At 36.1% G+C, this 23,837-nt stretch overlaps 1 protein-coding gene across 1 annotated transcript in view; it reads right to left on the minus strand.

Annotated features, from left to right (window-relative positions):
- DTHD1 (death domain containing 1) overlaps window positions 1–18,168 on the minus strand; it is a gene marked incomplete at both ends in the record, with an annotated part of 53,720 nt that extends 35,552 nt beyond the window's left edge. The window contains 5 exons of the mRNA XM_084234252.1: window positions 4,817–5,061; window positions 8,132–8,311; window positions 11,145–11,475; window positions 15,391–16,000; window positions 17,898–18,168. Of these exons, the coding sequence (XP_084090378.1) occupies window positions 4,817–5,061; window positions 8,132–8,311; window positions 11,145–11,475; window positions 15,391–16,000; window positions 17,898–18,168 (1,637 nt within the window). The remainder of the gene's footprint in view (window positions 1–4,816; window positions 5,062–8,131; window positions 8,312–11,144; window positions 11,476–15,390; window positions 16,001–17,897) is intronic.
- Window positions 18,169–23,837: the final 5,669 nt, after the last annotated feature.

A 23,837-nucleotide genomic window follows, 5' to 3' on the forward strand; every position in this document is an offset into this window, starting at 1 on the left:
CTGTGGCACAAAACAAAAGATCATATTATATTATATCAAGTTAGCATTGTCAAAAATGGAGGAATTAATACAAGTATAGATCAACACCTCATTGTTTTAATGCACTTAACATTTTTTGAATATCTACTGTGTTGTAATTGTGCTGACTGATGATAAGTGAGAAAAAGAATATAATCCTATTGCAGTACAATATGGGATGTGCACAGACTTGGGCTGGCACAGAGAGAGGAGCAGTCAATCCCTCCTGGAGATCTTAGAATGTCTTGACATAAAAACAAAGAGTTGAGCTGCCACTTGAAGAATGGCAAGAGTTCTTCAGCTAAACAAGGTAAAAAAAAAAAAAAAAAAAAAAAAGGATTTCCTAGCAGAGAAATCATGTACTAAGGCAAAGAATTGGAGGAGTAAAAAGAAATTGCCACTTTGGTCAATTGAATCCATGACAAATGACCATCTTCTCTCAACTTAGGAATGAGAGGCACAATGTCATAGGTGTGCATGCACATTTTAGATGAACTGAAGATTGGAAAGAAAATCCAATCTGTAAAAAATCTGTAAAAAGTAAAAAGTCAAACGTTACAATTCTCTTCCCTCCCTAAGGCGTATAAGGAGTTGATTCTATGAACACCCCTACCTTTTTTAGGTTCTTCCACCACCACACACACCATACCAGGTGTGTGGGAGTTGGAGCTTAGTATGTGTTCAGGGACAACAGCTCCAGTCTCCAGCTGTTGGCTGACACTGAGTCAGAAACCTGAAATTCCCAAAGGGCAGCATTGGCCACAAAAGGGGAGGCAACAAAAACAATCGAATGTTTTCTGAACATTGACTCAAGAATGGGACATAGAAGCAAACAAAAGCCACTCTGGGTAAGAAGGGGTGGGGGGATGGGGTGGGTGGTGGTGGATGAGCTTATCTGATGAAAAAATATAATCAATAGTTAGAAATAAATTCATTGAACAAAATTAGTTGTGATGGACAGTGTACTAGATTACACTATGCTAACAGATAGTGAAAATCATGCTAAAACGAAGAACTGATAGAATGGTCTTTTTTTTTTTTTTAATTAACTTTTTTTTTTTTTTAAACATTTATTTATTTATTTATTTATTTATTCAAGCACTGGGTACAGTCAGAAGCGCGGGAGGGCGAGAGAATTCACCAGAGCCAGAGTGGGGAGCAGAGCAGGCAGAAGGACCGAAGTACACTGCTGAGGGGAGCAGCGGGCGGCAGGAGAGGTCTGCGTGCCATGTGGGACCCTCCTCTGGTGGCCGGGGAGCAGCCGGGGATCAAACCGGCGCTGCAGAGGCTGCGGGGCAGCTTCGCAACCCAGCGCTCAACCGCTGCGCCACCGGGGAGGCCCTAGAATGGTCTTAATGAAGCATTAAAATAAAAGTGTTTATGATAAGAAAGCAAATTGAAAACAATAACAGCTTGGAAAAAATTTTTAAAATATAGTGATAGTCTGTTGGAAATGAAAGATAATTGATTGAAGAGAATAGTTTATACAACTAATTGGAACACTCATAAGATGTTTTATAAATCTAAGGGAGCTGCCCCAAATACAGGTTATAAATTAAAATTAAGTTGTAAGTACAGAAAAATTAAAATTAAGTTGTAACATAGTATAAAAGATGTTTAGTCCATTTATATTTGTTGACCTATTGATTATTTTATTTGTAGCATCATAAGTTTTCTGTTTAATGACACCAGGGTCTTTTTTGGTTGGTTTTCTTTCTGTTATCTCTTAGCCACATTACTTTTTCCCTCTTTGCTTTTATATTATTTACCTTCAGACCCAGATTTTAATCATGACAATAAAGCTTACCTATTCCTAGTCTCCTAAGTTTTACTCCATCAAGTTAGCTCATTAATATTATCTATTTATACTGTTAAGAACATATGAATATTACATTTTGTGAGCATGTACATTGAAAAACAAACATCTTTGCCGAATGAAAATCTAATTTCATAACAACTTCCCTTCAAAAGCTTGAAGGTTTTAGTTCATTTCCTCCCTTGAAGTTGGTTAGACTGATTTTTTTTTCCATTTACTTAATCTGCCTCTCCTGAATGGGTGTATATAGATTTATATTTATTTAAACCTATATTTCAATTTGCTATGTTACATCGAAGTATGGTATGTTATTACATAAATTTTGTCTAATTATCATGTTTTCTAACTCAAGATTTTAATATCAGAAATTTAAATTCAACTATGCCTTTGATACTTCTTTTAATGTTGTATTGGTATCTTCTATGGTGCCTATAATTATTGGATTACATCATGTCAAATGATTCCTTATGATAGCTTTGTCCCTTTTCTTTTTTTTAAGATTTATTTATTTATGCATACCATAACACACTGCTGAGGGGAGCAGCAGGTGGGTCAGGAGAGGTCTACTGTGCCATGTGGGTCACCTCCCTGGCTGGGGATTGAACTAGCACTGCAGTGGCTGCAGGTAGCTTCATAGTGCTGTGCACCACCAGGGAGGCCCCAGCTTCATCCCTTTTCATTTCAGTGTGATTTTTTTGCATCTGATTCTGCTGTGCTTTCATCTGTTTCTGGTATATCCTGAGTCCCTCTGTTTCTTAGAAATTATACTTAATGGATACAGCTAAACTTACACAATGTATTTCTGTAATATTCTCCGTTAACTATAAGTTTTTCATTCAGATTACCCTGAGATACTATGATCATGTTCTCTTTGCTTACTTGTATATTTTTTTGTTTTTCTTTTGAAATCTTGGTGTTGATTGGTATTCACATTTTTTTCTCCTAAGACACCATGTAGGGTTTGGATTTCTTCTTATGCATGAGTAAATGTTCATCCACCCATTTTTTTAGTTTCTTAGACATTCGAATCTCTTATATCTAGAACACAGGTACAAGTACATAATTTCTAAAGCAATTTTCAGTGTCTAGTCATTTTTATAGTGTAATTCCTCTGGAGACAGTGTAAGCTCCCACCTGTGCTACCTGAATTTTCAATGGTTTAAACCACTGAGTGCATGAAAATGTGCTACCCTGTGCATGCATTTCTATCAGAGCTCTTATCACTTCTACCTTTAGCCCTTAATACTGGGAATTTCATCTCTGTCAATGCGATATGTTGCTTCCAATTTCTCTCTACAGTCTGCCTTATGGTTGCTGAGGGATGTGGGAATATAGCAGAGGAGGGGCAAAGGAACACTGGTTTTATCAATTCCAAATATGATATCTGTGGATTACAGGGATAAATTTATATTCTCGTTGGTATATATAAACTATGGTATCAGATCACAGGGGAAAGGAAAATTGTTTTTCCTATTATCTTTCTGGCAAGTGGAGCTGCCTTACGATATAAAATTCATGTCAATCACAAATTATTTTTATTAACCCTTTGCCATCTAGCCTATAAACAGTAGGAATATTTAGCAGAGTGTAGCAATAGATTGCCAATCAGAATCAATTTTTAGGATGGCTTCTGTTCTCATCTTTATATATCTATCTATATAGATGTTTTAGGGGATAACTGAAAGAGAATATTTGACTAGAATAATGCATTTTAAATTGGAAGCCCCAGATATTTCAGGCTTTAAATCTTGCTTTACTTTGATAAACGGAAAAATGAATTAACTAAATTGTCACTTGGGATATATATATATGTATATATATATGTATATATATAAATTTCAAAAGTATATATAACTGGATCGTGTCTATTTTTCTAGGTTCTCTCTCACTTATCTAACATGAGAGAAAGTTTGAGTTCTCCTCCCAATCACAACCCAACATTCTTCTATTGCCAGCTCCTAAATTGCAAGTATAGTGAGAAAGAGAAAATAATCCTCTTAATTTCTGGCCTTGAAGCCTGAGACTAAATAAATGATGGTGATACAGAATCATGATTAGCAACAGAGTTACATGAGTCCAGACCAAGGTCATACCACCTGCTAGGTATAGTTGTTATCTCAATCAGTTTGAGTCTTTCAGCTGATAAAATGAAGGAAGAATGGGGCTGGGGAGCCGGGTGAGATAATATATCTAAGGAGCCTAGCAAGTGGTAGCTTCTCAGTTAATAGTAGTTATTTCAAATAAGTGTCTGAAATTGTTTCTCTCTCTACTGATTTTTAAAAGCAAAATATTTTCCCTTCAGAAACAAAGAATAGAAAGTTTCCCTTCTACCTTTTTCATTAGAAAAAGAAAATAAGTATAAAATAAGAGGACAGGAATTAAGACCCAGGTTACTATTATTTGATGCATTCTACCTGTTTGTTAGTGTTTCATTTTTTCATTTCATATTTACTATGTGCTGTGCACTGTTCTAAGCACTTTACATACAAAATGGTTCATGTGCATTTTGAAAATTGTTTGCAAGCATTTAATTTCTTGTGACACTTCTGGCTGGCAACTCAGTATGCACACTTATCTCATTGGTAAGGATTTTGTATAATTATGAAGATTAAGAAAGAAAGGAATCTACCCTGTTGTCAATAAGGAACTCTAATTTGTGTTGGGAAAGACCAGGTCACTCTTATTCCCACACAAACAAAAGACTTTTAAGTATAGAAATAAAAACCACCTCACCATACCTTCTAATTAAACATAAATTCTTTGAAAGCCTGGATTAATTTTACCTCTTTTGTATCATTCTTACCATATAGCATTCATTTGGGCCCACTAACAAAGAAAATCATTAACTTTTTTGGATTCACAACATTTTATTTCTATCTCAAAGATATTTCTTAACATTTCAATATGGTTATTTAACTACATTCTTTAATCATTTATGTTCTTTTTTTTTAACCACCATGTGAGCATATTGGGATAACTCACCAGTTGAGGTATAAAGGTATGATCCTGTTTGTGGTGGCACTAGCTGTTCTTTTATGGTCTGTCTCAGGCCCAAGATTCTTTTTATCAGGGTGTTGAGAGCAAGGCAGGAAGATGGTGACTGGTTTCTGGAAAGGATGTGTTGATGGATGCTGAATATGCATCAGAGGGCTCGTGGCTAATACCAGGTAGGAAGTATCTTGCTGTGTTTTTAAACATGTCACCAGAGATGGTTCTATTGGTTGGACCTCAACAAAGAGAAAAAAATCTGTATATCGTTAAAGAGCAAAAGATGCAAAGTATCAGCAGATTTCTAAAGCCAATTTTCTGAAAATTTGATAGAACATAGTTTTATATATTTCTCTATACATCATTACCTTGAATCGACACTGTATTGATTTATAAAAGAACACAGCATTTAGTTCCCTTTTATAAAGTCTCTCTGAAATCTAGGCTCCCTGTCCTATGTTATAAATAACTGAGAAACACTCTTAATTGTAGGCAACAAAATGACCTAGAAAACAAAATAGACATTTTACATAATTTCTAATTAGAACTATTGTTAGATCAAGTGATCTTTAGAATGAGAAAAACAAAATTATATTTACTTAAATATTTCCTCTCACAATGTTTAACAATAAAAACAAATAATTCAACAATCTCTAACTTTATAGAATAATTTATTGAATAAATTATTTAGAGCATCTTTTCATTTTAGCTTTTCTACCAACACTTATTACTTTTGGTAACAACTGGAAGAAAGAGGAGAGCATGGGGAAGAATTGAAGCTAGGAAGACAAAATATTTGAGGAAATAAATCTTTGTAAATGTACACTGGCATGTCATTATATACCTCATAAACAGCATTTGTACATGTTATTCTATAAAGGGGCTATTCTATGATACAGTATAACTGAATATCCATAATCATTAATAATTTAACTGATCAGCCTCTTTTTTGACATTCTCTCAAATGAAAATCTTGAATCACATCTATGTATGTATATCTGGCATCAGTTCTATTATACACACTCAACATATTTTTGCTAACAAATATTATATACAAAACATGGTAAAAATTAGCTATGATAGTCTTTAAATAAACACTAAACTTTAAATAAATAACTTAAAGCAAGGATTTTATTTTTTTTATTTTTTATTTTTATTTTTTTTAAAGATACAGAAATTTTTCTTAAGTGTATGAATGTAGCTTGAAAGAACTAATCTTTAGACAATGCAGTGTCTTGCAGAGGACTCTCATGTAAATCTGTGAGAAATCTTGTTTCCCTTCTCTTTGTAAAGTCTTAAAACTGATTACATTGATTTCCAACACACTGAACTGTGATGCCACAAGCTGAAAATCCAGGAAAGCCTTGCAAAATTGACTCTTAAAAGCATCAGATCGTTTTTTTCTATTATCAGTTTTTATTCCTGTATTTGTCAAATTTGTTTTGAGGATAGTCAATGCAAATCTTTCATATTTATATACTATTTGAGAATTGAATTTTTAAAGTTTAAAAAAATTTTAAAAATTAGATATATTGGTGAGGTAATGTTTGACAATCCAGTTGTTTTCCTCATACCCTTCCTTAAGTTACATTAGTTTGACTTGCTTCCGTATGACAGACAATAACCCTACCAGATGTTTTCCATCTTCTATAGATAAAAAAAAAATCTCAGGCTATGATTAAGTGGTTTATTTAAGGTTATGAAACCAAATAGTAGAGAAACTGGAGATGTGGAATTAAACCTACTTGTGCCAGTAAGTATATTATACACCGTACTGCTTTCAAAAATAACTGAAAATAATTTTAGTTTGAATTCATAGAATTTAGTAGTGTTTTTCAGTTACTTGGTAAGCATTTATTTTATTTTTTTTTCATTTTCTTTTTTTTTATAAATAATAAATTTTATTTTTATATTCCCCATACAATTGCAGCCCCCCCCATTCTGACCCCAATCCCTCCCCTCCCGCCCCCGCCCCCCTAAAAGTGTCTCTGGTTCATAGTTTTTTGTTGATTTTGATTTTCACTTTCTTATAGTTAATCATTTTCCTGGTCCCTTATTTAAGTTTTCTAGATTCCTGCTATGAGTGAGACCATCCGGTATTTTTCTTTTTCTTTCTGGCTTATTTTGCTGAGCATGATCCATTCCAGCGCCATCCATGTTGCTGCAAATTGCATGTGTTTATCTTTTTTGAATGCTGAGTAATATTCCATGGTGTATATGTACCACATCTTCTTGATCCAGTCATCTATTTTTGGGCATTTGGGCTGTTTCCAAAGCTTAGCTATTGTAAACAGTGCTGCTATAAACATAGGGGTGCAGGTGTTCTTTGGAATTGATGTTTCTGTGTCCTTTGGGTAAATACCTAGGAGTGGAATTGCTGGATCATATGGAAGCTCTATGTTTAGTAGGTCCAGAAATCTCCACACAGCTCTCCACAGTGGTTGGACCAGTTTGCACTCCCACCAACAGTGCAGAAGAGTTCCTTTTTCTCCACACCCTCGCCAGCATTTGTTGTTGCTAGTTTTTTTAATATGTGCCATTCTCACTGGTGTAAGATGGTATCTCATGGTAGTTTTGATTTGCATTTCCCTGATGACAAGTGATATTGAACATTTTTTCATATGCCTGTTGGCCATTTGCATTTCCTCTTCAGAGAAGTTTCTTTTTAGCTCTTCTGCCCATTTTTTGACTGGATAATTTTCTTTGTTGTTGTTGAGTCTCAGCAGCTCTTTGCAGATTTTTGTGATCAGTCCTTTATCATTAGTGTTGGGTGCAAAAATGTTCTCCCAGTTGGTGGGGTTTCTCTTTGTTTTTGTTATTGTCTCTTTTGCTGTGCAGAAGCTCTTTAATTTGATGTAGTCCCAGCTGTTTATCTTTGCCTTCACTATCACTGCTTTGGGTGATGTGTCTGTAAAGATGTCTTTGATGTGCAAATCATGTAGTGTTTCGCCTATATTTCCTTCTATATATTTTATGGTTTCAGGTCTTATGTCAAGTTCTTTAATCCATTTTGAGTTGATTTTTGTGTATGGTGTGAGGTAGTGGTCAAGCTTCATTCTTTTGCATGTAGCGACCCAGTTTTCCCAGCACCATTTATTGAACAAACTTTCTTTAAAGCAAGGATTTTAATGTTATAGCATGTTCCAAATCATCACTTTATCACTAATAATACTGTATGTTAGGTTATTAAAATGTAAGAGAAAAATTCACTTATTGTTATACAGTATTAAATATTCATAATATCTTCATTCTTTAGGATCCTGACCCACAAACTCTATAAGAAAGAACTCACCGGTTTTTAATATTTACCTTTAATTGCACAAGCACTGGTGAGCTGAAAACCCCTGGAGGGTAATTTAAGGATATTCGAGAATCCATGCTTGGCTTAAGTGTAAGACCTTTCTTTGTTATTGTGAAGGTCTCTTTCTTCAAACAAGACACAACAGAAAAGATACCCAACTTGTAAACTTTCACTTCTGCACAGGTCCCCTGTATGGATTGAAGGACATTAAAACAGGACATTAATCTGTTCTGGGGGAATATGCTGTGCATACTCTGTGGCTATAAAAAATAAAAAAAATCCGTATGCCATCCCTGGCATTTCCCACAAGTGAGAATGATTCCATTAGCCCCAAATGGGCGATCCTTTCATGAGTTGAAGTAAACTAGAGAATTAGGAGTTTTTTCAAATTTGGATAACATGATAAAAAAAAGAAAAAAGTGCATTTTAAATTTAAATTGATTTCTTAAAAAGTGTATCTATAATGGATAATCACATTCAGCATTTTCATAAATATTACTGTTTCTGGAAGCCCAGCCTCCTTTTGTCAGACTGAATTTTCTAGATTGGCCATTATCCAGATAGCACAAACTGTTTCAGGGAACTCCAAGGTATGAAATTTCATCATGTAGATAGTTTATGCAAATGCTGTAGCACCTGTACTGTCAGTAAATCCTTCCTCCTGACAACTCACAATCTTTTAGCAAAGTCCTTTTGTCTATTTCTCTCTTCCATGTGCTAGCAAACGATTGCAGAGAGGTATATTTGTGTTTCTTTTTTCTACAGTGACATTTAAATTACATGTGTATAGGCAGAGACATAGTCAAGCATTTTCCTCACATAAAAAGGAGCTGAGTACATAAATGAAAACAACATTATCTACTCATATAATCGCCAAAGCTTAAAATGAGAAGGAAGACTTAAAAGAAATTTGCTTTATTCATGTTTTCCTGGATACCAACCCAGCTCCGCCCCAGCCTGAGTGCATAATCATGAAGACACACAAACATTTAGGGACAATCACAATAGAAAATAATCTAGCATTTGAAAACTGACTAAGAGATTTCACAATATCACTGCGTGAATCTATTGCTGGGAAAATGCAGGGCATGATGAATGTTTCTAATTGGCTAGAGGGAAAATGATGAGAGGTGAGAAAGAAAGGTCTTCTGGGAACCAGTTGCTGTTGCTAAGCATTTACAGCGTTCTTGGCAGAGACTGGGAGAGCGGAAGGGGCTTAGAGCAGAGGAGTGTCATGAACAGAACTTTGAGGATAGTTTATCTGACTCCAGAATTAGAATTCTTAAATGTCATATAAACCACATAAAAATTTGGAAGGAATCCAGAGTCTGAATATTCTTGAGCTAAAAATAGGGGTAACTATCATTAGAATACTATAAAGAGAAAAGGATATGCTTTTACTTTTTCTGGTAGATGATGGTTCTTTTATATTTTTCCCTTTTGCTTTGATTATCTGTTTGCTAAACACCCCTGGCCCAGTTGGTGAAAAAGCACAGAGCTCGTAGTTTTTGTTTTTATTATGAAGGCAATCACATAAATGGGCCATGATTAAAAAACCCACAATCAAGGGAAATACTGACCAGAATATTTATAGACTTACAGGTTTCCTAGACTAAATTTTAGAAAAAGTATTATTTGCATGAATTGGAGTAAAAATTGGCTGAGCTTTTACATTCAACTGCATAACTTTGTAACTTTGAAAAGAGAAAAATCCAAGAACGAAGACATGTGTTTTAAAGATTTTCTTGTATGCTGAAAATTTTTTTTTTATTTGTATTTCTCTGCCTTCATCTCAAATAATGTCAACTTGCATAAAGGTGAAAAAACATGTATTATAATTGTTTAAAAATGAGTTCAGTGACACACAAACAAATCTTAAGCCTTAGCTCCCATCAACTCTATACTAAGTTTAATAATTGTATATGTTGCTTAACATGAGTTTGTGACCATAGAAGTTACTACAGTAAAGTCTACTATGAAAACTTAATTTAGTAACAAGTATTGCATTTACATAGGCTTACTTTTGTCTTCTTCAGTATATTTTCTCATTTAATCATTATGATCCTGTGAGATCACAGAAACCAACACACTGGTCCTCCCTTGCTGTGGTTAATCTTTCTGCACTTTCAGTTACTCATGGTCAAGAATGGTCTGAAAATATGTGTGGTATTTTGAGACAGAGACCACATTCATGTAACTTTTTCTACATTAAAATGTTAAAATTGTCCTTTTGTATTATTTTTTATTGTTAATCTCTCACTGTGGCTAATTTATAAATTAAGATTTATCATATGTATGTAGGTATAGGAAATAACAGTACATGGGTTCGGCAGTAATGTGGTTTCAGGCATCCACTGGTGGTCTTGGAATGTACCACCTCCCAAAAAATCAGAGGAAACTATTGTATTGTGTTTACTTTCCAGATAAACTGTCACAGCACAGTTACATAATTTATTCAAGTTCACATTGCAAGAAAGCATGGGAACCAGATAACAAACCCAGCTAATCTTTCTCTGCAAAGAACATCCTAGCTACCACTATGCTATTATACATGTTACAGACTAAACACAATTTATAGGTTTAATAAGTATCTCAAGGTATACACACACACTTGTTCATTTTTTAATGAATTTTTCCAACTCATAAATGGTAAAAACAAAGCTGCTTTCATCTGGGGATTCTAACTTTCTTAAATTTGGATAGAATCCCACCACATTGGAAATGTTAGTGTAAAGCTAGTCCAGGACATGAAACTAATTAAGTCAGACTGTTGGTTTTGTTTCCCAAATGAAAATATAACATTCATTGTCCTAGACCCAAGTCCTTCATTTCTAACTTTGGTCAATAATTTTTGTTCTTTGATTTTATGGACAGCAAAGGAAAAAATCATGAAAGCACTGGCATAAATCTGTCAACCCTTCTACTTGTTACAAATGGAGCAATTATATTTGTATTACACTCTGGTGGTATTTAAAGGAGGAGCAGAACAACAAATACATAAGTAGGCAAGGATTTACCAACCTTATAATTTCCCCTCATTCCCTCCAATGAATTTGGAGTTAGGTAACTTGATTGAAAGTTTGCATCAGACACTTTCACCATGATGTCCCTGTAATTTCCTCTGTAACGTGCAGTAAATGGAATTGCAATGCATATCGGAAATGGAATTCTCTTTTCTCTATGTGAGCACTCAATGGTGATGACATTGCTGACCAACTCTTCATTATCACTTACTACTAAGGAACTCATTTTATTAATTATCCGGCATTCTAGATGCTGTAGAATGTATGACTGAGCTGTAATATAACAAGACACTTGAGGGTCATTATCATCACTCTGCATGTCAAGATACCTGCAGAGAAAAAAAGGATATTATTTGCCTGTTTATTTCATTTACTTACTGTACAACTAAATAAGGAAAAGCATAAGCTCCCAGCCACATGTCTTGGTGTGAATCCCATTTCTCTGACTTAATTGACTCTGTGACTTTGGGCAAGATCGTGGTCTTTATGCCTGAGTTTCCCCAACTGTAAAATGGTGATAAAATAATATCTGTTTCATAGGTGGGGTACAAGAATTAATAAACTATTATATATTGAATAATTAAAATGCTGTGTCTGGCCCATAGAGGATGTTCTATATCTTAGATAGTATTTCTCTTGGTATAATTATTTTTGGTATTATTATTTAAGTGTTTGGTTCACTCCTCAGTCTTATTTACTCCACAAAATAAATATGAATATTGCTGAAGCTTCTTAATAATCCAAATACTAATATCTGAATAATTTCCTAAATTGTGAGGAGAGGGAGTGATCTGTTTGAGGTACTGCAATTGTGTAAATATGGTGATCAAATGATAATATTTATTATTTATTTTTAGAAAAACTGAGAAAGGTACAGAGCTGTGAACTTATGATTAATTAAGGTAATTAGAAACAAATTACCTATAATCTTCAAAAGAATCAATCCCAAAACTTATTTTAACTATTCAGTTTACTCTTGTTCTTTACACCGTCACACTTGCCAAAGATTTTAGGGTATTATAGATTTGATTTCAAATGTAAGGATCAGTCACATACTATTTCTTTGAACTTAAATATTAATAATATTAAAATAGCTAAAATTTGGTGCTTTTTGGATCAAGTTGTAGGTTATACACTTATTTCATTAATCCTCATGACTATGGTATCATACAAGTACCACTATCATCACCACTTTACAGAGAAGGACACCAAGACTTAGAAAATTTAATTTGCAACAGATCACACTGATGGTAAGGGAATCAAAAATTGAATTCAGTTATCTTGAACACAAAATTTCAACTTTCAACTATAATATTACACTTCCTCAAATCATTCCAAAGCTCTGGTTTCTTTATGTATTACATATTGAAACCAACACCTAATCTAAAATAGCGTGAGGATGGAATGAAATAAAATATTTAAACTTCTTATAATAGTGGGCTGGTATAAAATGGTGCTCCATATATACTGGATTTCTTCATTAAAATCATGAGCTTGAATTCCTCCTTTTTCCTACTTCTCATTTCTTCCTAGTAAAATGACTGTTATATAGACATTGTCATGAATAAGAGAATCTTTACAAAATATAGCATAAATATCCAGTTCTAGAATAATCAGGTTTTCACTATTCTCAATATTAGTAAGTTGGACTTTGGAGTGCCCTTTTCTACAGAAATATTAAAAATGTTGAATTGGCTGAGAGGGTCATGTATTTATATTTATATTCTGAACTGGGTTTTATGGTGGTGATAATGATGCCAATGCTTTAGAAAATAAGAAACATTGTTTAATAGTGAGTACAGTGGCCCTACCTTGTGTACCTTCATGAATACCTCTCCTCTGTGCCCTGGAGATCATCTCAATACACACTTTTTCCAAAAGACAGATGAAATACGGTGAGGAGACCTGCTACAATACTTCCATTTCCCCTACCCTAGTCAAATAGATCTAGTGCAGCAGCTAAGTAATCACATTGCTTTATTCTCTCCGTTTCTCTCTGAGTCTGGACATACTAGGCCAACAAGGCTGGAAGAGATAGGTTTGTTTCACTCATCCAGCAATTATAGGAAGCAGTATGGAGGTGTCTGAAAACATTAAATGTGGCTTTGCCATTCAACCCAGTAATTCCACTCATATCTGTCAAAAAAAATTCAGACACTAATTTGAAATGAAAACTTGTGCTCCTATGTTTACTGCAGCACTATTTACTATAGATAAACTATGGAAACAACCTAAATGCCCCAGAACAGATGAGTGGATCAAGAACTTGTGCTATATATGCACTATGGAATACTACTCAGCGATCAAAAATGATAAATTCCTATTTGCAGCAACATGGATAGAACTTGAAAGGATAATGCCAAGTGAAATAAATCAGACGGTGAAAGTTAAATATCAGATGCTGTCACTAATATGTGAAATATAAATAATATAACTAAATTAACAGTCAGATAAAGACAGCTGAAAAAATAAGCCATGATAGCTGACTTCAGAACTGAAGCAGCAAGGAGTGGGGAAGAGGAAAAACAAAAAGGGAAGTACAGTGGTTTTTAGTAGTAGACTGTGGGTGAGTTGGTGGTTGGGTGCACTATGGTGGTAATACTTGATGGTAGTACCCCTATATTACTTCAATTAAAAATAAATATAAAAAATAAAAATTTTTAAAAAGAGATCTTTCAAAAACATACCATGGAGGAATCTCAGCAGATTCTGAGCTGGGTTTTGTTTGACACTTTTTTTTTTAATGTGGTCTGATGGCTTCCTGGCCTGAAGGGTGGCAATGAGTGTCATCTTAAATATGCAAGTCAAGCACAATGGGCTCAGATGCCACAAGGCGGAAAGTACTAACAAGGGAACAGCTAAAGAGGTGTGAGAGGGAGTGGTCTGACAGTGACTCATTCCTTGATGTTTGGAGTCATTTTGAAATAAGAGGAGATGAACTGCTAATGCTTTTCTCAGACAAAATGGGAAACAGCATATTGACTTATTTAGTCATTTTGCAGGGGTAGTAATTCAAAGAGGAGGGTCATTCATGCATTGAAGGGACTCCTATGACATTCATAGCACTTGTTAGATTCTCTAACCTGTGGAGACATCAGAGTTAAACTAATTCAACATCTTTATATTATAGCTGTGATCACAAAGGTTGAGATGTGCAAAGTGACTTGTCTAAGATGAGAGACGCACAGTGGCATCAGGGAAATGGCGTCATACATCTGAAGGAACAGCACACCGTATGCAGAGAGGGCGTGAGTGAAGGTTGATACTATATGGGAGGTGGGGAAAGTGAGGGTGGTTGGGAGTCAAATAAACCAACTTGTTAACATTTAGCTGAAAGTGGACAGCTGTGAAGTGACATAGTGATATTTACATGATTTCCTCATATAGCTTTACCAAATAATCCCAGAAAGGATATATAATTTCTCTAAATAAGAAAATGTGGCTAACAAATTTAAAAATTGCACATGGGCAGGAAAATGTTATGCGATGAAATAGGTAGTAAAATTTAAGTTTAATTCCTAAAACCAACAACATCTTTTTCTCTATTCTCTGTTGCTTCTAAGGGGTGATAGGTTTGCCTGGGAAAATATTGGTTTGTGAATATTTTATTTCACTTGAACATATAGAGATTATTAACCCTGGTAGAGGGGAGATAATTCATAAAGTGGGATTTTTTATTCTCAATTTTTGAGGCACCAATGAAAGTTTTAGACTATCTCCAAGAAGATAATACAGATATGAAAGTAAACATACAGGTTTAAGAATGTCCCAAAGTTTATCCAAGACCCATAGAGTACTACAGATATAGGTTAAAATTTCATGATAATTTAGGAATAAATCTCAAAATTTATTTGAAGCTATAATTAAAATGTGAGGCTAGAAATTTCTCTAATTTTTGAACAAGTCTGCAGTCTCCTAGTTTCTTGTTATTATAGTTGAGCAAGAAGTGATTTAGAAAAATGTCCACATTATGGAAAGAGTTCATTTTAACTACCCTTATGTTGTCATTTCTTCCTTTAAAGAAACATATAATATGCTTATTTTTCAAAATTATAACAAACTACTAGTAATAACAGTCATATAAATTTTATAGAAATAACTTAAACTAAAATTATTGATTTATAATATCTTTTGGAAATTTGATATGGAAATAGAACACTTTGTGTCCAAGTCCTAGGTATACTAAATATAGAAAAACACAGCTAAATAGAGATTATAAGACTTGTCACATTACATTTACTTACTCCTTTTCAATTATGTTGTTCTCTTGCTTTAAACTATCTGAATAATTGAGAAGACTATTCATACATTTATTGGAGATATCACATGTTCTTAAGGATGTGGTCATCTCTCTTTGGTTTTCTGAGGGCTCTTGAATTTCTCTTTCTGTTGTCTGGGTTATGTCATGCATCTCTTCCCTGTTGCCATTTATGTTCTCAACAGTCATGTGATTAATTTGTTTATCATCTTCATTTTCTGTATTATCTGGGAACATTTTGTTCCATGACTCCTCTTGTCCTGTTTTATCTCTATTCAATGATGTATTGTTTTCTTTTACCACTAATTCTGAACTCATTTGTGTTTCAGTTTTTTTAAGCTGGACCTGGTTTGTGTAATGACTTTCCTCTCTGTTTGTGGGAGAAAAAGTAGCTGTTTCTATGACATTCTGTTCCCCACTTGCAGCAATGTCTGTTGCTTTGATATCTTGAATGGCGGACATTGTCTGAGGCGGAGTACATTCATCATGCATGCTGCATAAATTACACATCTCCTTTTCTTCTTTCTTCAGAAGTGTAACAGTGCTCCCCAAATAATCATTGATTTTCATGAGGCAGTCTATGAAAGTAATCATTTCTACACACACAAATACATAAAAAGAGTAAGTGTAAAACTAATCCACATTATGTTTCTCTACTGACATGTAATGAGGTTTGCAAAGATAAACTTAGAAGCCTACAAGGACCTTTATTGGGCATTTAATATCCCTCCTAAAAGAGAAGTCATTTGTACAATTGTCACTCTTCTAACACAAGTAGGAACTGGGGACAAATTCCCAATTTGGTAATGTAGTCACAAAGAGTAAATCTAATCCCTCTTGCTTGTGAAATGCTTTGAATATTTGAAGTCAGATATGATCACCCATAAAACTCTGCTCAAATGAAATCAACATCTCCCTCAATCATTTCTCTTTTGGTATGATTTCAAGAACTGTTCCTTCTACTTTAATGTTCTATACCAATATAATTCACCTACAATGATTTGTCTAAATTGTAACAAATCATTCCAAATGAGACTGGGGCAGCAGGCATATGATAGCTTCCTTATTTCTGTTGCTGTAGATACTAAAATTTATTGACTACTTTGTTGCTATGAGAATTGAATTAGGTTTACACCATTCCTCCTGCTGAGCTCATGATAATTGTCATTTTTCAAATTAGTCTTTCAAAGAATAGCTCTAATTATATTAATTCTGTGATTAGAATCTGCAGTGGCTAATCAAGGACTACTAAACCAAGTCAAGCCTCTTCACTCTGGTGAAAACCCTCACTGGAGTCTAATATACTCTCTCACTCCATCATTTCTTACTATACTCATATTGTTCATTCCTCCTCTTCTTACTGCTAGGGTCACCTTTGTTTTTTGCATGCAACTATTCAATCTTTAGAATTCAATTCTGAACTATGTAATATATTAAAACCCCATAGCTAAGTTATTTTAAAATTACCATGAAATCATCTTTTCACTTTTCACTAGTCATAAAATTACATTTTATTTATCTTGTACCTGGGGCCAAGTCTTTATTTTGAACTCCTGAGAGATTATCATTTTTCATGAATAAATACTTCTCTTGATATGCCCAGAACCACATTCAATTCTTTTGACAGACTCAAATCCTGACTAGGAGCTCAGCTGATGGTCTCCATGTCATACTGCCTTTGGATGGATTCTCTGTCCTCTAGAATGAATTTCTTAACATTTTCTGCTCTGAATTCCTGATTAATGAGACTTTCCCTATTGCCTTGACCCTATAGCATTTACAGTTGTATTTCATGATGCCACACATCTGTGGCATCCTATCCTATCCTGTCCTATCCTATCCCAAACCATCCTATCTCGGGTAACTGTTGTCTGAGATCACAGTCATCCAATGCCATGCTATTCCTGCCATAATGTACTTGTCAGTATCCATCACTGCCTCCATCACTGAAATGTCAGTATCCATCACTGCCCCAGCAACCTGTCCAATCCCATGTTCTACCCACATCAGTCTTTCCAGTGCTTTTTCAATTAATAGAAAAAGATCAAATAATTCTAAAGCTTGTATATTATATTCCACTATAGAAAGCCTTCTGGTTTTGCCTCAGATTTGGTCTATATTTTCCTGCTGGATAAGTGCTGGATACCTCTGCTTGAAATGCTTTCTAGTTCCTAATTTCCAGTTGCATAAATCCAATTCACTCCTTAAATTTCAGTACAGCTATCTCATTCATTCTAACAAAATTCCCACTTTTTCACTCTAAAATTGGGATCTTACCTGCTTCGAAAATCCTAAGCACTTTATTTCTGTCTCCACTGGAACTGGCCTCAAAGTGCCTTGCATTATTGTGCATTTGTCTAACCTTGTTTCTCCCATTGTATCATTATCCCCATGTGGATGGACTATCTTAGCCTTGTTTGTAGGTTCCTTAACCCATCTCAGAGTGGCTGGCTATCCTTTCAATATTTCTTAATACACACAAGAATCACTTGCCTTGTCTCCAGATGCATTCCTTTTCCTTGTCAAGCAGTACATGCAGCCGCTGGCAGCAGGAGTGCAGGGTCCCTGCAGTGTGCTCCAGGAGTTGGTGGAGGGCTCCGCTGAGCTCTAACCCCAGAAAGACCACCGTGGTGACCCAAGTGGCCCCAGAAGTCCTTTCACTTTGGTCATCGCCCAGAAGCACCTGCTTTAGCATCAGGTTTTGTCTCCAAATCTGCTTCAATATTGGGCCCAGTTTACCTGAGCCCATGTCTTCTGTATCCATTTTATGCTCTACAGGTGGAATGTTTCTTTCCTGCCAGCAAAGCCCACAGGTTTAGCAAATTCAAACTTGGTGTTTCTCCTAAATCTAGGAGATGATCCAAGTTGGCTAGGGAAGCACTTTCCCCCAACACAATACTTTATTCAGCAAGTTGTTGGCCAGTGAAATGTTACTAGGTGACCAAAGGAGGGGCGTGCCTGCACCCCAGGGGGCCATTGTGTGCAGAGTAGATTAATCACAGGGATGGAGCTGTTTACACATTCCAACTCCCCAGTCTCTTGCAAGCATTCAGCAGTCTATGAAAACCCCATCTTTTCAAGTTTTGAGTAACAATATGTAGATTCTGTGGTAGATTGAGAAGTTTATTAGTCAAAGGTAAATTGTTGTAACAATATTGCTAGTGAGATTATTATCTGATACATAAAAATATACTAAAGTATTAAATACTATGATATCTGATTTGCTTCAAAATAATCTAGGAGTGAGGGAAATGTGCATAGATTAAATTATTGGCTATAAATTAATTGTTGATGCTCTAGATGGTTAAATGTGAGGTCTTTATGGTAAAGGCTAGAATAGAAAATTTGGGAAGGAACCATCCCAAGACCAGAAGTTAGAAGTGGGGGTAGAAATGATTAACATAGTCATTAAACAAGCTATAGAAAAGTAAATTATCCAGAGGTGCAGATCAGAGGCCCGGATATGGAGATTGGGTGTCATTGTACAAAATAATCACCAGTTCTTTCAAGTATATTTAGTCAAACCAAATACAGAAAAAAACCTTAGGCACCAACCCTAGAAATAATTAATTTAAAGGAATGAACACAGTTAAAGGAATTGTTATAGGGCAGCCCCGATATTGAACGGGTTGCCTGGCTGTGGGTCCTCACCCACGAGCTTACAAGGGACTTATTCATACTCCACTACAGGCATAAACAAAAGGTTAATAAAAGGTTTATTTACAAGGGAGAAGGAAATAAGAAAAATGTACAACTCAGGGAGAAAATAGGGAAATAAAGTCTTTAATGCTCCTACCCGATCCACCCACCTGGAAACCCAAAAAGCACTCTCTGAACTGGCCGGACGCTGCGAGCTGGCGGAGAGTCAAAATGGGGGACCCCTCCAAAGCCCACGTGTCTGGCTTTATACCAACCTGGCTGCTTAACCCCACCCTCAGGTCCCAGCCACCTTCCCTTTGGTGGTGATGGGATTTGGAGTTCCCAGTGTCTTTGGCTTTGGCCTGGGATGGGGGTGGAGTCCACAAAGCCTGTATGGAATTAGCTTTAGGACATCCTTTTCCCCCTAACAGAATGAATTCCCCCCCTCCCAAAGAGAATAACACTGTATCAGTACAATTTCTGCATGGGCAGTGACAACTTTCTTGCCAGCCTTTGAGTATGCAGGGGTTTCTTTTCCCTTCTCCCTTTGTAAAGAAGTTACCAGCAGCTCTCAACCCAGGGCTGCCCCCTGAGTTTACATTACAGGTCTCTCTTTTAGCAAACCTTTTCCTTTTAGGGGCCGTTCTTTCTGTCCACTTATGTCCGTGTAAAAGTCCTTTACTTTTCTTTCCCTTTTTATGGTAAACCTGCCCTTTTGGATTTAACTAAATGTCACTGCATCATGGGGAAACTCACCATATGCCTCTGAAGGGGAACTCTGATAAAACTTTTTTCTTCACTCCAAACTTCTCCAAACTGACATCACTTGACAATTATTTCACATTAAAATATATATAAATATTATTTTTATATAAAAAATTAAAAAAATGACTGCTGGAGCAGATCTATTGATATTGGTTACATAAGTTTAATTAGCACCTTCTTATATGACAAGTCTGCAATAAGATTGAAATGGCTACTTGTCTTTTTTACTCTGATAACTTCTCTCTAATTGGATAAAATGTCCCTTCACTAAAGACAAGCAAGCCTGAAGAGTGGTGTTTTGTTGTTGTTGTTGTTTTCCTGAACTAGCAAGGAGGCTGCACCGTGTATAATTAAAATTCAGATACAGCAAGTTCTCACCACTGCTGGCCCCTCAGCCAGCCCATTGCAATATACAAGTCACCGTGGGAGAAGCTGGGGATGTGCCCAGCAACCCAGAACAGCAAGCTCCCTCCTCCTTCAGCCCTTTCCTCTGGGAAGGAAGAGTTCAGAAACAGAGAAAGCCTGACATTCCAGACAGGCTCCTGTTCTCTCAGGTCCTGGAATGAAATGAAAGCTTCCCAAGGGGAGTGTCAAACTATCTCATCTTAAGCTCTGAGATTCTTAGAGTTATTCTTGGGATACCTGAAAAATGAGGTGGGGAAACACAAACCCAGTGACTCAAAATAAAGAATGAATACCACGGACCTCAATACTGCCCAGCTGTTTCCGGTGGAGACGCTGAAGAAAAAGGAAAGAAGCAGAACAAGGAGTGGAGCCTGGCGATGGGGCACTCATTTCATAGAAGAAATCTTATTTTTCAGTAAACGTCTGTTCACTGTGATGGCAAACTTGTTTGAAATATGAAGGCATATCCCATTATGGATCACACACAGTGTTTTAATAGTTTTCAGCCATTTCTCAATACTAAAGAATTCCTGGTTCAATTTCATGTGATTATGTCCCTCAAACTCTTGAAATGCATGCCTGAATCTTAAGAATAATGTACATATCAAATAATGATTTGATGCCAATTCTGAAAACTTCTGATAGCATCTACTATGAGCCAGATAGTAAGTACTGGGCAAGGGGTCTTTTAGGGCATGGAGAGAGCAGATACAACAGCAGATAATTAATGTAAAGTTTAGACATTTTGAGAGCTAAGTAGAAGTATGAATTAAAAAAACACCATGAAGCTTACAAGCAGAAGAGTTAATTCCAATGAGAGGCCTGAGAGATGACTGAATGAGCAGCTAAAGGATCCAGTAGCATGAGCTTGTCCTAAACAGATAAAAGACAAATAGACATTTAATACGAGTTTTCAAATGAGGCAAAATTCATCTAAGCTGGGCCTCCCCTGGTGGCACAGGCGGTTGAGCACAGGGCCGTGAAGGTGTCCGCAGCCTCTGTAGCACCGGTTTGATCCCCGCCAGCGAGTGAGGGTCCCACATGGTGCAGCAGACCTCTCCTGTCTCGCCCGCTGTTACCCTCAGCAGTGTATTTCTTCAGTCTGCCTGTTCTGTTCCCCACTCTCTCTCTGTTGAATCCTCTCATCCTCCCACGAATCTGGCCTGTATCCCCATTCTTGTATAAATAAATAAATAAATCTTTAAAAAAAAAATTCTTCTGGGCTGACAGCACCAAAATCTCTGATGTAAACAACTGCAGGAATTTAAAGAAAATAACAAAGTCAGATAACAGAACTATTGACATTGACTCAGAGTGTTTATGTACAATACACATAGACTCAAGCTACTGTTTTCCTTATGTCTGACGTCAGACATCCTACCCACACCATGAGGCCAATCTTTTGCTTATACCTGACTTACCCTGTACTCACTATAAATACCACTTACTCTACAAGACTTTCAGTTATCCAATCTGTTGCATAGTTTTATTTCTTTAGACAATAAACAAGTGATTGTCCTACTAACTTGAATTTTATTTCCATCCACTTTGATACTTCGATTCTAAGAAGAACTCTTGTCTTTTCAACTTTGCATAATGTTTGGTATGAATTCAAGACAGCCTACTAGTGCTTTTAATGTCAGTGGAAGCATAGAATTCTCAAAAAAAATTTAAAGTATGGAGCCTCCCTGGTGGCGCAAAGGTTAAGACGCAACCTATGAAGCTCTCCACAGCCACTGCAGCACGAGTTCGATCCCCAGCCAGGGAGCAACACACATGGTGCAGCAGACCTCTCCTGTCTTGCCCACTGCTACCCTCAGCAGTGTATTTCAGTCAATCTGTCTGTTCTCTTCCCCACTCTGTCTCTGGTGAATCCTCTCACCCCCCACCTATGGCCTGTACCCCAGTTCTTGCATGCATAAATAAATCTTTAAAAAAGTCTGTAGTAGTAATGGTCATAACTAATAACAACAATGAAGACACGAATCTCACATTAAGTCCATTAAGGTGTATGTATTCTGTGTCTGTATATACCAGTATATGTACCAAATCAACATATGAATATCTTGAGGTTGACTTCTGTGGGTGTCACCCATCTTGTTTGCAAATGTCAGTTCTTTCCATAGTGGTGAGTGACATCAATTAATTGAAAACAAAATGCAGGAACATGCAGATGCTTGCTTAACAAGTAAATGCAGAGTGGCCTGTGGTAGATCTCACTTTGCAAATGTTACGTGTTCTTGGGGAATTAGACAGAACAAGTTTAGACTTGAGGATGGGATATGTCAATGAGGCTAAGGAGAAATGTTTTGGGAATTTCCCTGCCCTGAGAAAGAATATTCCCACATATCTGAAAGAAGAAGGTTAAGAAGTTTTTGTCATTCCCAGTAGCTTATTATTATACTGGAAACATATTACTTAAATATCATAATTTCCTAAGTGCTTATCAATTTAAAAGTGTTTAGAAAGAACAAGTGGTAAAAATCAGTACTAAGATTTCTGGTTAAACAATGTAGATTAGCTACATATTCATCTCTGCTTCATTCTGAAATACCACTGAAAATGATAAGACAATATGTAAACCCCAAAGGACAAAAAGGAGTGGGTGATGATAGATAAAAGATGTCAAAAACAACGTTTTGGAAGATCAAAAGCAGATGGACAAGTTGTGAGAAACCTAATCAGACAAAGGGGGTAACTATATGGTGGAAAATATCTCAATTCTTTCCATAGAAACACAGGACAGCCCAGGGATTAGAGGCATTTTTATTTTATTTTATTTTTAACTTTTTTTTATATTAACCTTTTATAATACATATTTTTTAAACAATATTTGCTTCCCCCCACCCTCTCTGGTTGAGTCCCCATAGAATTTCCTTCCCCAAGGCACCCGTGCACTATCACCACAGTCCCCTGGGCTCCTCCCTCCCTCCCTCTCATCCCTCTCTCTCCTCCCCTGCAGGATGTCTCTGGTTTATAATTGTCTGTTTTAATACCTCTGAAAGTGAAAGGGAAGTTAGGGCTTAACCAAGTTTTTGTTGAAACTGTTTTGAGAGCAGATAGATTGCTAGATCCCTCTCTTCTGCCCCAAACAGCCCAGCGACTATCTCTCACAATGAAAGCTGGAGATATTCTCAGCTAACTAAGGCAGAGAGGCAGAAGTCCTAGACTGAGCAGAGAACTGGAGGGGGGTGACAGGCTGACCTTAGTGGTTGAGTGAAATTCTACAATTTTAAATAGTGAAGACCCGGTCTATTCTCCTTAGTTCCAAGATTAAGGGACAGTGAGCATATCTTCTCAGGCAGAAAATTAGAGGTTTTCCCTCTATAGAGTAATCAAAGATCTCAAGAGAAAAACTATTGATTGTGAAATTTTTAATGCCCCTCACCCAAAATTTGCCCTGAGCCTGCCAAATAATAAACAGTGAAATATCCAGTTCTACATCCTATCTTTGCATCCAAAACTGCGAGTACCCCTACATGTCCTGTTTTTAAGTAAGGAATAACAGTCAAAGAGGTAGGCATATGAAAAAACCTCTAATATAATGCTGAAAAGTAAAGCAATCACAAATAAAGGACTGGGGTGGGGGAGGAGAAATTAAAGCCAATACAGGGAAGAGAAGAA

This window comes from Talpa europaea, assembly GCF_964194135.1.
Source record: "Talpa europaea genome assembly, chromosome: 5".
NCBI lineage: Eukaryota > Metazoa > Chordata > Mammalia > Eulipotyphla > Talpidae > Talpa > Talpa europaea.